The sequence below is a fragment of the Perissodus microlepis genome, chromosome 7 (genome assembly GCF_051167445.1).
Source record: "Perissodus microlepis isolate ML-2025 ecotype Zambia chromosome 7, ASM5116744v1, whole genome shotgun sequence".
Classification (NCBI taxonomy): domain Eukaryota; kingdom Metazoa; phylum Chordata; class Actinopteri; order Cichliformes; family Cichlidae; genus Perissodus; species Perissodus microlepis.
This window is the reverse complement of record NC_140467.1, coordinates 23,580,339-23,592,574: the sequence shown is the minus strand read 5'-3', so window position 1 is coordinate 23,592,574 and position 12,236 is coordinate 23,580,339. Positions and strand designations below refer to the sequence as shown.

At 40.1% G+C, this 12,236-nt stretch overlaps 2 protein-coding genes across 3 annotated transcripts in view; one reads left to right on the top strand and one right to left on the bottom strand.

Annotated features, from left to right (window-relative positions):
- Positions 1 to 3,721, bottom strand: part of cftr (CF transmembrane conductance regulator) — a 44,365-nt gene extending 40,644 nt beyond the window's left edge. The window contains exons 1-2 of the mRNA XM_084934269.1: positions 3,293 to 3,721; positions 2,533 to 2,643 (exon numbers count right to left, since the gene is read on the bottom strand). Coding sequence (XP_084790395.1) covers positions 2,533 to 2,643; positions 3,293 to 3,345 — 164 coding nt within the window. The 5' untranslated portion in view covers positions 3,346 to 3,721. The remainder of the gene's footprint in view (positions 1 to 2,532; positions 2,644 to 3,292) is intronic.
- Positions 3,722 to 5,257: 1,536 nt separating this feature from the next.
- asz1 (ankyrin repeat, SAM and basic leucine zipper domain containing 1) overlaps positions 5,258 to 12,236 on the top strand; it is a 35,213-nt gene continuing 28,234 nt past the window's right edge. For both annotated transcript variants that reach the window (XM_084934268.1, XM_084934267.1), the window contains exons 1-3: positions 5,258 to 5,429; positions 6,566 to 6,668; positions 6,839 to 6,961. In XM_084934268.1, the coding sequence (XP_084790394.1) occupies positions 5,322 to 5,429; positions 6,566 to 6,668; positions 6,839 to 6,961 (334 nt within the window). In that variant the 5' untranslated portion in view covers positions 5,258 to 5,321. The remainder of the gene's footprint in view (positions 5,430 to 6,565; positions 6,669 to 6,838; positions 6,962 to 12,236) is intronic.

Sequence of the window (12,236 nt, the reverse complement as noted above, 5' to 3'; positions counted from 1 at the left end):
TAACACAGTTAAAATGCAGTGAAGAAGGCAGAATGGGAGAAACACACAACACCAGACAAATGCCAGAAGGGTTTGGCTCTGGCTCTTCTATCTGTCTGCTACTACTTTGGCTGTGTACCAGCTTTCCTGAGTTTAATGGTCTGTTCCACAACTTCAGCTGGTGATTAATTCACAGAATAAAAACCTGTTGCCATTTATTTATGAATATAATTTTTGTGAATGAATTTTGTACCTTTTAGATGTTGGGAATTTGAGTCTAGTTTTCTAGGAATTTCTACAAGTATTGTTAGGAATTACTTAGTGTAACTTTGTTATAACTCTATTAATTTCCCACAACTGTCTTGGCAGGCAAGTACAGCTTTAGAGAGTAGCTGCATTGTTCTGTGAGGGGAAATTTATAACTGCGGTGATGTGACCAACCAGCAGCAGTAAGTGATGGAAGAAATTGAGAAGAGAAAAGACGGGCAAAGAAGTAGAAGTACAAAGGGGGGGGACAATTGAGGAAGAAAGTGATTACAAAAAACATAAGGGGATTGAAGATTTACCTTTCATATTGAATTAGTCTCAATTTGTACAGGGAGAGATCCTTGCATTTTCAATATCAGTGAGTCATGCAAAATGTCTAGGTGGCCATGTGTTACCTATTGACTGCCAAGCAGAGATATACAACTCTGGGCCACAAACAGGAAAACTGTGGGGGTGGGGGTGGAAGGGATGGGGATATCCCAGCTGTCATAAGGTGAAATTCACCGTACACCCTGTACAGATCACCAGTCTATCACAGGATTAACCTGTAATATTCCTGCAGGCACAGGGAGCATGTGCAAACTCCGCAGATACAGTAGTGAATCAAAAGTGCTGACCACTGTACTGTTGTGTACAGACAATATGGATAAGATAGACGTGACAAGATTTTGAAACTGAAAGCTTCTTAGCTTCTGTTTGTTGTCTGCTTGCAGTCTGAGTACTACTGAATAATCAAGGTTCTGCAGGCTTTAGTTTCATGTAGATAAATGCTCCGTATGGAGTGTAAAAGAAGAGCTTCATTTGCCACAATGCATTCTTAAAATCAAAATCTAAAATTTTACTAGCTTGTTTCTAATGTATACATATATACCAAACAGAAAGTCTTGGTTCAGATGGTTTCAATAAAAGCTTCAAAATATTGTCTGTTGTCTGCAGAGGCCAAGTCATTATAGATTACGGGTTTCTAGATTTGCTTTGATAGCAATCTTCTTACCTAGTATGTTATTTATTTACTGCAACATAGATATATCTAAAATAAAAACATCACTATGTTTATGATATCAACATTTAAAATGATTAAAATGTAATTAAAAATGCAGATTCGCGTGCATGTATGTGTTGTCTTTACCAGACTTCATTCCAGCTCCTGCTAGATAATAACTGTCATGCCAAGAAAGCTCAAAGACTTGAGTTGAATTGGGGGTGATAAAAGAGGCTGACGGCACACAGCATGCTTTAATGGAAGGTAAAGTTCACGTTCCCAGAAGTCCTCACTGTTTGCCTGATCAGAATAATGAAAGCAAAATCACCCACCACTGCTCATTTATCACCCTGGTGGGACTGGGCCCTTTCTAAAGGTCGACTTTATAAAACCCGTGTACACTGACCAGCCTTTTGGCCACATTTAGCATGACGACAGCCCCACAAAGAGGCAAGACTACGTGGAACACTGCTGTGGTTGTTAGGCAAAGTTTAAAAAACTATAAGAGTATTTAACTTTTGGGAAATGACTTGTCAAAGATGTGCCACCAGCTTATATCTGCAAGAACGGGAAAAGATTAAAAAGGGATCAAAGGAAGAAAGTAACAAAATAACAAAAACGAAAAATTCAGAAAGCCCTTGTGCTGCTAGCATTGGGCTTAACAGGATACATTTAAATTAATTTAGTATAAGAAATGTAATCATTATCCAACTTTTTATTGAACAAAATGAATGTAAGACAAAGAGAGAAACAGACAAAGAGAGAAACAGAAATAAATCAGAGAGAGAGTTCAAGACAGATGCAAAAAAAGAGGGTCACGTCTGTCCATCATCTTTGGTCTGGCTGTTTGTTGGCACACACAGGTTTGCTTTATGTCAAGTCTTGTTTAAATGCCAGCCCTTATTGTGAAAAAAGAAAGGACTCATACTCTGCTACTGTAAACATGAGTAAAGAACATGCGTGAAAAACATCAAAGCCACATATTTCTAGGTTTCAGAATGTCTACAAGTTCCACTTACCTGGATTTCGTTACTGTGCATGCTACCTACATCAATGTAGGTAATCAGCACATACCTAGACATTTTCTCTACATGTTTTAATAAAGTCTGGATGAAGTTCAGTTAATGATTTTATTAATTTCAGAGAATACCTTACAACCAGTTCCCCAAAAACAGGCTTCAACTCAGTGAGTTTAAAGGGGAGATCATTATTAATTTTGTTATTACTAATCTTGTAAGGAAAGACAAAAAAAAAGTGTTTAATTGTTCTAATAATACACAATTACTCGGCCAGGATGTACAAACCTTTCAAGTCTCTCAGAGAGGTTGTCTGCCAGATCAAAGGAGGGAGCCTTGTACACATCTGACAGATCCAACTTCTTTCTGAAGCCCTTCCTTAACAGTGGTGTTACCCACCTGCACACACACACACACACACACACACATTTGTAATTAATCTTTTTAAATTACATGGAAATATAATTGTTTCTTCGTGGTTAGATGATAAGCCTTTGGTTTCATAGTCAGACTAATGACAGAGAACTGAGAGAAATATTTGCTAGTATCTGTGAATGAATCACAGGCTGTCTCATCCAGATACATCATGTAGGTTTTAGGATTATTTCTCTGTTTGGGATCTCTAATTGGAGTAAGTGGGGCGTCGGCGCCACTTTATTAGGCTACAATATTAACAAAGAAAGAACCATTTAATCCATGCAAAAAAGTGTAATATGACAATTCCTAGCACGTTACACAAATTTTAAATCATCAGTAGCTTAAGTGCAACTGCCAACGCTTTCTAGAACATACTACATCGGAGCACAACTCTGTATTTTACGCACGTGATTTCTGCAGACGTGTGAAGAAAAACGCGTCTCACTTACCAACTGAATAGAACCCTGCAGCAATTGCCTTCTGAAGAATCGAATGACATATTGGTTTTCCCATTTGACATTTCTTTATTTACTTTACACCGTATAACTTTAATTTCACTTTACAACAGACAAGCTGCGTGTGCACCTGGCCCTGCACCTGGAGCCAAGGCTGTAGACCAAACATTTCTTACCAGAAGAAAAATTTGGAGAAGAAGTTCGCATCTTCTACTGGTGACTTCTGCATTCTAAGAGCGCCGCCAGTTTGAGTTCCCTGCACCTGAGTGTCCCCCGCGTGGCTCCGAGGGGATGCTCGTCCGCTTTACTCTCCACTTCGTGTCTGCTCTGAATGTATCGTCGCTATGCAGTCATCTTGGTGCCCCAAAAGGGTGGAAAAAAACAAAAAAACTGTACCTCTTCTGTCACTTTGTGCGCTTCCCTAGGTTTTTTGTTTTTTTTATTCCTCCACTTGCTAAAACTCAATGTCTTCTTGTGCGTTTTCCTAGTTTTATTTTCTGCTGCAAGTCACAGTCCGCTTCGACTACCTTCCTTTCACTCACTCTCTCTCTTTTATCTCCCTCTCACTCTGTGACAGGGAGAGGACAGTCTATCCTTTATGGGCTCGCCAACAACTGAAACGTCATTTCCACGCCGACTGGCTTCAGGGTAATATTGTGGCACCAAACTCAAGAGGCACAAGTTAGTTGATCAGAAAAGATGTGGGAGGTGACCGGAGTGCAGAACTCACAAAATGTGAATTATCCTGACTTCAATTACACTCAGTTAAAAGGTAATTTGGAGAGAAAAGAAGAGTAGAAATAACAAACGTAGCACTGTAGAATCAGACCCACTTCACAGTTAGGGTTTTAACGTGAAAACCTAACATTTAAACGTCTTGTTGAAGCATAAATAGCATAATAAAAACCGCCGAATGAACAGGTTTTACAGTCAGGTTAGTCCTGCTGCTGCAGGTCTACTAAGCTGCCTCTGATAGTCAAGTTGTGGCATTTTATTTAATAGCTGGTACAGTTCCTGCATATTTCGACGAATTTCAAACTTTTTTCTTTAAAAAAAAAAAAGGTTAAGCACCGTTTCACTTTAGGGAGGGTTAAAACCTAGACATTCCTGAAGGGAACAGAGATAACGTGTGGTATTAGATCACTTGTTAAAATAGCCCTGTGCTGACAGGTAATCTGGTTTAAAGGGGAGAAAATATTAGTGGAGTTTGTGTTTAGAACAAAGAAGCAAGGAATTGTTCAAAAGTCCAGGATTCGTTTCATGTTTCAAGTAGAAACACTGCTCCAAAACTCCGTACAGAAAACGATGCTGGCATTGATTTCCATAAGCCATAATCATATAACTGAAAACAACAAACCAGGGTGTGAGGAAGACCACGGGGAAGAGCAATTTGAAAATTCAATACGAAAAGAAGTAAGTAAATCAGAAAAAGGGTGCTTAGTTATAGCTTGTTTCAGTGTGATTTTTAAGCCAGAGCGGGATAGAAAATATAAAAGATAGTAAGGGGACCTGAGGAAAAATACAGAGAGACGCACTGTTAGATGCTTGCAGTTGGCTACAACCGGTGTTGACTTGCCCAGAAGAAAGAGTGACCTCTTCTGGACAATGACTGTCCCTTGCAGCTGTTGTCAATAAATTCTACCTTCATGCAGATTAGATAAAAGAGCCGAGGTTCACACCTGTTTTAATTTAATTCAGTTGTAATTATTTATACAGCACCAAATGACAATAACAGTTGCCTCGAGGTTCTTTATATTGTAAGGTAAAGACCCTACAATAATACAGAGAAAATCCCAACAATGGGATGACCTGTATGCGCAAACACATGGTGATAGAGGAAAGGAAAAACTCCGTTTTAACAGGAAACCTCAGACAGAAGCAGGCTCAGGGAGGAAAAGCCATTTGTCACAAACAGTTAGGGATGAGGGCGGGAGACAGGACAAAAACAAGGCCTTGTAGCAACAACAAAAATTCCTGTTTTAAGACACAATTTTAATTATGCGTACAGCGTAACTTTATGAAAACACTGTACTGCTATTTATGTTATTTGTATTTTCCTATTAAACTATAACAGGAGTATTTAAATTGGCTTGGTGTTAAACTCCGCCCAACACCGGGTCGCCATGGTGCACAGCCTCAAACGTCTCTCCAGTGTGACCTGTAGAGTCCACTCGGACCGATGCTTAGCAGCTATTGCGCTATGTCATGGCGAACTTCATGGATTATGCCTTTGCGGCTGGAGAAGAAAGCGACGGCAGCGAAGCTGAGTGGCACATCTCGCCTTATTCGGATAAAAACTCTGGTTGCATTAAGGTTCTCAACACCAGCGCCCTCCATCTTTTCTCATTTGCCTTTATGCTGCTAGTGATAGCATTAACTAGCAACAGCTGCAACCTCTGTGTCTAACATGAGCTAACTTAACGAACCTCATATGTTCTTTCTTTCTTCTTGTTTTTTATTCATTTTATTTACTGTAGTAGAAAGCTAATTTAACATACAAAGAAAACCAATTTGCTGTTTTCTTTAATTATTGTTAAGAGTTCAGTTTCAGGAGTTTGTGCAACTGCCGCTCTTTTTCACCCTTGGTGTTCTTGAATTGCTGTTCGGAGGCTGCTTAAAAATGAACATGGCTGTAACTTGGTCAGGGTTCCTACATGCATAAATATAGGATAAATGCTAATTACCAGCTGGTTTAAGTTACACAGGGGTAAGTGTTTTTAGTCAAATGGATTAAAAAATAGCAGGAAATGGATGCACTTACCATTTTGAGCCATATAAAAATCGCTACATTTGCTAAAAAATAATAAAACTTGAGGTTCACACACGCCGTGTGTCAGCAGTCAACAGGACACCCACAGACATACGTGACAGGTGTTACAGAGCCTTTTCACATACACTTACAGTTGCTGAAAAAAGTACCATCTCTAGAAGACAAATGGCTGAAATAGAGTAGCCCAAGAAAGCAGAATATACAAAAATGGCTAAATAAGGTTACAAAAATGAAAGTTAAATAAGTCAAAATGAAATATTGAGCGTCACAGCTTTATATCTAGTAGTTCTCTATAATAGATAAATACAGTAGCTAAACACATTGAGTAAAGCAAGGACTGTTATTAATAATGACTTTTTTACATGTACACAATGCCGTTAACATAAATTGAGATTTTTCATTGCTTAAAACGGGTCATCTGAATTGATTATGCATTACGATAATCCTGATGAGTCAGAAGAGACTTTGTAACCTAACTTTAAAAAAAGTGTTCCTGTAATATTTGACTTGAATTTAACCCAACATGAAGGAAGGAAAAAAACAATATACACACATACACATTACTATATTCTTTTTGATTTTCCTTTGGTGCAAGGCCACAAACTCTTTTTTTTTTTTTTTTTTTTTTTATATGAAGGAATCAGTTTTTATTGATTATGGTTGTTCCATATTTTTACAGGAGCTGGATGCTGTTCAACAACAAGGAGAAGATAGTGTGTCAGCTTTGAAAAAAGCTATCAGTAACGGAGACACAGACACTGTTAAACAGCTGTTGGACAATGGCAAGCACTTGCTTCATTTTTTTTTATCACACATTATAGTTGTCTCTAAATGATGCATTAATGCTCTAACAATTCTTCAATTATATATGATTTTTTGTTTAACGTTGCTATTAATCCATATAAAATAATTTATTTTGATTGTCTTGCTTGCTGTGGCTTTTTGTGGACAGGTGTGGATGGGGAGACCAGGCTTGGATTTGAATGGACTCCACTTATGTGTGCTGTCAGCGTGGCCAACTATGACCTGGCCAAACTGCTTCTGGATAGAGGGGCCAGTGCCAATTTCAGCAAAGGTCAAAACAATTTGTTCAACATAGCCAGAATTTCTTTGTATTTGCTATATCAGTGGTTCTCAAACTTTTCGCAGTGAGTACCACCTCATAAAAAAATATGGCTCGTGAAGTACCACGTTATGACCAACATTGAAGTACAGAAGTATAGACCTATTTAACGCCACATACAGTTTACACGAGACAATTTTATTTCTTATGTGAATGTTATTTATTTTAACTGTCATAAACAGGATGCGACAAGTGATAATAATAACAACTGTACTGCATTAAAAGATTCACAGCAGGTGAGATATTCAATTCAGTTCAATTCAATTCAATTTTATTTATATAGCGCCAAATCACAACAAAAGTCGCCTCAAGGCGCTTCATAGATACAGAGAAAAACCCAACAATCATATGACCCCCTATAAGCAAGCACTTTGGCGACAGTGGGAAGGAAAAACTCCCTTTTAACAGGAAGAAACCTCCGGCAGAACCAGGCTCAGGGAGGGGCGGCCATCTGCTGCGACCGGTTGGGGTGAGAGAAGGAAGACAGGATAAAAGACATGCTGTGGAAGAGAGACAGAGGTTAATAACAGATATGATTCAATGCAGAGAGGTCTATTAATACATAGTGAGTGAGAAAGGTGACTGGAAAGGAAAAACTCAATGCATCATGGGAATCCCCCGGCAGCCTACGTCTATTGCAGCATAACTAAGGGAGGATTCAGGGTCACCTGGTCCAGCCCTAACTATATGCTTTAGCAAAAAGGAAAGTTTTAAGCCTAATCTTAAAAGTAGAGATAGTTTCTGTCTCCCGAATCCAAACTGGAAGCTGGTTCCACAGAAGAGGGGCCTGAAAACTGAAGGCTCTGCCTCCCATTCTACTTTTAAATACTCTAGGAACAACAAGTAGGCCTGCAGAGAGAGAGCGAAGTGCTCTAATAGGGTGATATGGTACTACAAGGTCATTAAGATAAGATGGGGCCTGATTATTTAAGACCTTGTATGTGAGGAGCAGGATTTTGAATTCAATTCTGGATTTAACAGGAAGCCAATGAAGGGAAGCCAAAACAGGAGAAATATGCTCTCTCCTTCTAGTCCCTGTCAGTACTCTTGCTGCAGCATTTTGGATTAGCTGAAGGCTTTTCAGTGAGTTTTTTGGACATCCTGATAATAATGAATTACAGTAGTCCAGCCTGGAAGTAATAAATGCATGAACTAGTTTTTCAGCGTCACTCTGAGACAGGATATTTCTAATTTTAGAGATGTTGCGCAAATGGAAGAAAGCAGTCTTACATATTTGTTTAATATGTGCGTTGAAGGACATGTCCTGGTCAAAAATGACTCCAAGGTTCCTCACAGCGTTACTGGAGGCCAAGGTAATGCCATCCAGAGTATGAATCTGGTTAGATACCATATTTCTAAGATTTTCAGGGCCGAGTACAATAACCTCAGTTTTATCTGAATTAAGAAGCAGAAAGTTAGCGGCCATCCAGGTCTTTATGTCTTTAAGACATTCCTGCAGTTTAACTAATTGGTGTGTGTTATCTGGCTTCATGGACAGATAGAGCTGGGTGTCATCTGCATAGCAGTGAAAATGTATGCTATGTCTTCTAATGATGCTGCCTAAGGGAAGCATGTATAATGTAAACAGAATTGGTCCTAGCACTGAACCCTGTGGAACTCCATAATTAACCTCAGTGTGTGAAGAGGACTCTCCATTTACATGCACAAATTGGAGTCTATTAGATAGATATGATACAAACCACTGCAGCGCAGTACCTGTAATACCTACAGCATGTTCTAATCGCTCTAATAGGATATTATGGTCGACAGTATCGAACGCTGCACTGAGGTCTAGCAGGACAAGCACAGAGATGAGTCCACTGTCAGAGGCCATAAGAAGATCATTTGTAACCTTCACTAAAGCTGTTTCTGTGCTGTGATGAGCTCTGAAACCTGACTGAAACTCTTCAAATAAACCATTCCTCTGCAGATGATCTGTTAGCTGTTTGACAACTACTCTTTCAAGGATTTTTGATATGAAAGGAAGGTTGGAGATTGGCCTATAATTAGCTAAGACTGCTGGGTCTAGAGATGGCTTTTTGAGTAAAGGTTTAACCACAGCCAGCTTGAAGGCCTGTGGTACATAGCCGACCATTAGAGATAGGTTGATCATATTTAAGATCGAAGAATTAATCAATGGCAGGACTTCTTTGAGCAGTTTTGTAGGAATGGGGTCTAAAAGACACGTTGATGGTTTGGAGGAAGTAATTATTGAAGTTAACTCAGAAAGATCAATTGGAGAAAAAGAGTCTAACTTAACATCAATGGTACTAAGAGTAGCTGTAGATAATATTACATCTGTGGGATGATTACTGGTAATTTTTCTCTAATGATAAAAATTTTATTTGTGAAGAAGTTCATGAAGTCATTACTAGTTAACGTTAAAGGGATGGTTGGCTCAACAGAGCTCTGACTCTTTGTCAGCCTGGCTACAGTGCTGAAGAGAAACCTGGGGTTGTTCTTATTTTCTTCAATCAGTGATGAATAGTAAGATGTTCTGGCTTTGCGGAGGGCTTTCTTATAAAGCAGCAAACTATTTCTCCAGGCTAAATGATGATCCTCTAAATTTGTGACACGCCATTTCCTCTCCAGATTACGAGTCATCTGCTTTAGGGTACGTGTTTGAGAATTATACCACGGAGTCAGGTACTTCTGATTAGAGACCTTAGTTTTCACTGGAGCTACAGTATCCAGAGTCGTACGTAGTGAGGAGGTGAAATTATTAACAAGATAATCAACCTCTGTTGGGGTAGCGTTCAGATAGCTGCTCTGCTCTGTGTTGGTACAGGGCATTGAAGATGATAACAGTGGGTGGATTATATTCTTAAACTTAGTTACAGCGCTTTCAGAAAGACATCTACTTTGATAAAATCTACTCTCCACCGCTGTGTAATCAATTATTGTAAATGCAAAAGATATCCGATCTTTAAGTGATGACCTGATGAAACCTTTTTCCAGGTCCAAACTACTCTGCGTTTATTAAGGCTGTTGTGTTTTTAACATGTTTTAATGCTTTGTATCTTGTTCTATATAATCTGAACAAGCCCCTAAAAAAGGCAGTGATCACTGTCGGCCTCTCTCGGTTTTTATCATCACTATTCATTTTAAAGCTCAGTTTTTAAAACCTTACGATGTAACTACAGCCCAGCCCATGCAGCAGTATATTAATGACTAACCTTATATTGCAGTTGTTTTCCTGGTCCGTTTACACCATCCTGCCATGCGATTGCGTTTGTCCCTAACCTTCGGGAACCCTCATGTTAACGTTTATTAAGTGGAAAAAAGTTAGCGTTCATCCTCCAGCTTCACTGTGTTTATATTATGCTAACCATAGCTGTGTAGCTAGCCACCACGCAGCACATTATTATATACCAGCTAGCCAAACTTCAGTAACCCTACAAACGCCATTGCTGTTTAGTTTTCTGTCTTCATTTATGTCGGAAGTGATAGCAGAACTGTACGTTTGAATTTTTGCTGTGGCGGTTAAGCTGCCGGATTTTTGGCTTCACGACCCTCCTTCGTGATTCATGCACACCGAAGCTCAGTTTGCTCTCCACAAACGCCATTGGCATTTCAGTCGACCCCATTAAATACCGTGCAAATAAGTTTATGTGGTGGTCTCGCTGGATCCACTGTCCACCCACCCCGTGATGACCCTCTTCCAGGATCCTCCCACCCAGGGGAAATAAACCGCTCTCAAGGTGCTGCTGCTGCAGTGCCACTCCCTCTCCGATGCAGAGCGGGCCGAGAAACTCCTCTCTCTCTCTGGCCTGGGTGATGGTACTGCTCTCGAGTGCATGTAGAGCATGTTGTCCTTGCTAGGAACGGATGACAGCGGATTCCACACTCTTCACTCACATCTTCCTCTGACAGATGCCGGTGCGAGCTGGCCTCGCCAACTCCCCGCTGCTGGCCACAAAGGATTACCGCTCACTCGCAGAAGAAGTGGATCGCATTCTCCTGGCTACCAGGAGCCTCAGACTCACCGATGGTGGCTGGGATTGCGGCACTGTGGCATTGCGTAAAAGGGCTGTGTTTTTACCATCAGCATGACAGTGCCTTGCTGCCTTTGCAGTTTTAAGGCCCAGAGAAACAAGCTCACCGGTGCTCTGTAGCGGCTGCGACCGCTGGCGATAAGGAAAGGCTGCTCTTCATGGAGGACTCGCGCTAGGGGAGATGTTTTCTGGTTGAGTCTGGCTCCTAGAAGAGCCCGGGGAACTCTCGTGTCATCTTTGCATACCTCCACAATAGTATATTATTGAATCTTAAAAAACATTGGACATTTCCCGCGTACCACCAGAGAGAGCCCAAGTACCACTAGTGGTACGTGTACCACAGTTTGAGAACCACTGTGCTTTATTACAAAACCTAAAACCACGGTCAGAGAGAATTGGTACAACAGTGGTGGTTATCAACTGTCTTTGTTAATGTAGGCTCTCTGTTTCAGCTTCTGTGCACGCCCACTTAAAAAGGGCTTTTCACATGTCATTTGACTCTTCTTCTGCGCACAATCTAAATTCAGTTTAAGAGACACCTAATCGGATCAGAAACATAATCAAAAGAACAGGAGATGAAGATGTATAAAATGTTACGAAAATAAAACAATAGAATGCAATACTGTGGTTGCAAATATGTTTAAACAGTAAAGTTGCAGAAAATTGTTGATTTGGGCATTTGATCATGACAAGCACACAGAGCTGTGAAATGACTATATTAACATATTTATTTTATTCCTCAGTGCTCTGTGTTACTGTTTATTTCTGATGTGATGGCTCGCATAGCTCTTTAAACTGCATAACATAGACACTTGGTAAAACATTAGTGTGCACTAGTGTTAACTGTCTCATTGTCTGCAAATAGAGATGCGAGAGTCATTTAAATTTGTCACCAGATCAAATTGAAATGGACTTTTTTTTTAAGGAATGGGTATTCTTAGTGATAAATAACCTACAATCATGGGTTATTTATGGGTCTGGGTTGGATGGGTACCAATCTAAGTAGAGATGCCCAGGCGTCTCTTTCCGCTGCCACCTTCTCCAGCTTTTCTGGTAGGAAACCAAGGCATTCTCAAACGATTCGAGAGATGTAATCTCTCCACCATGTCCTGGGCCTGCCATGGTCAAATGTCCAAACCACCTCAAATGGCTTCTTTCGACACTTGGGAGTAGCAGTTCTACCTTTGAGCTCCTCCCAAGTGACAAAGGTCCCATTTTTGTTTTTTAGGGTG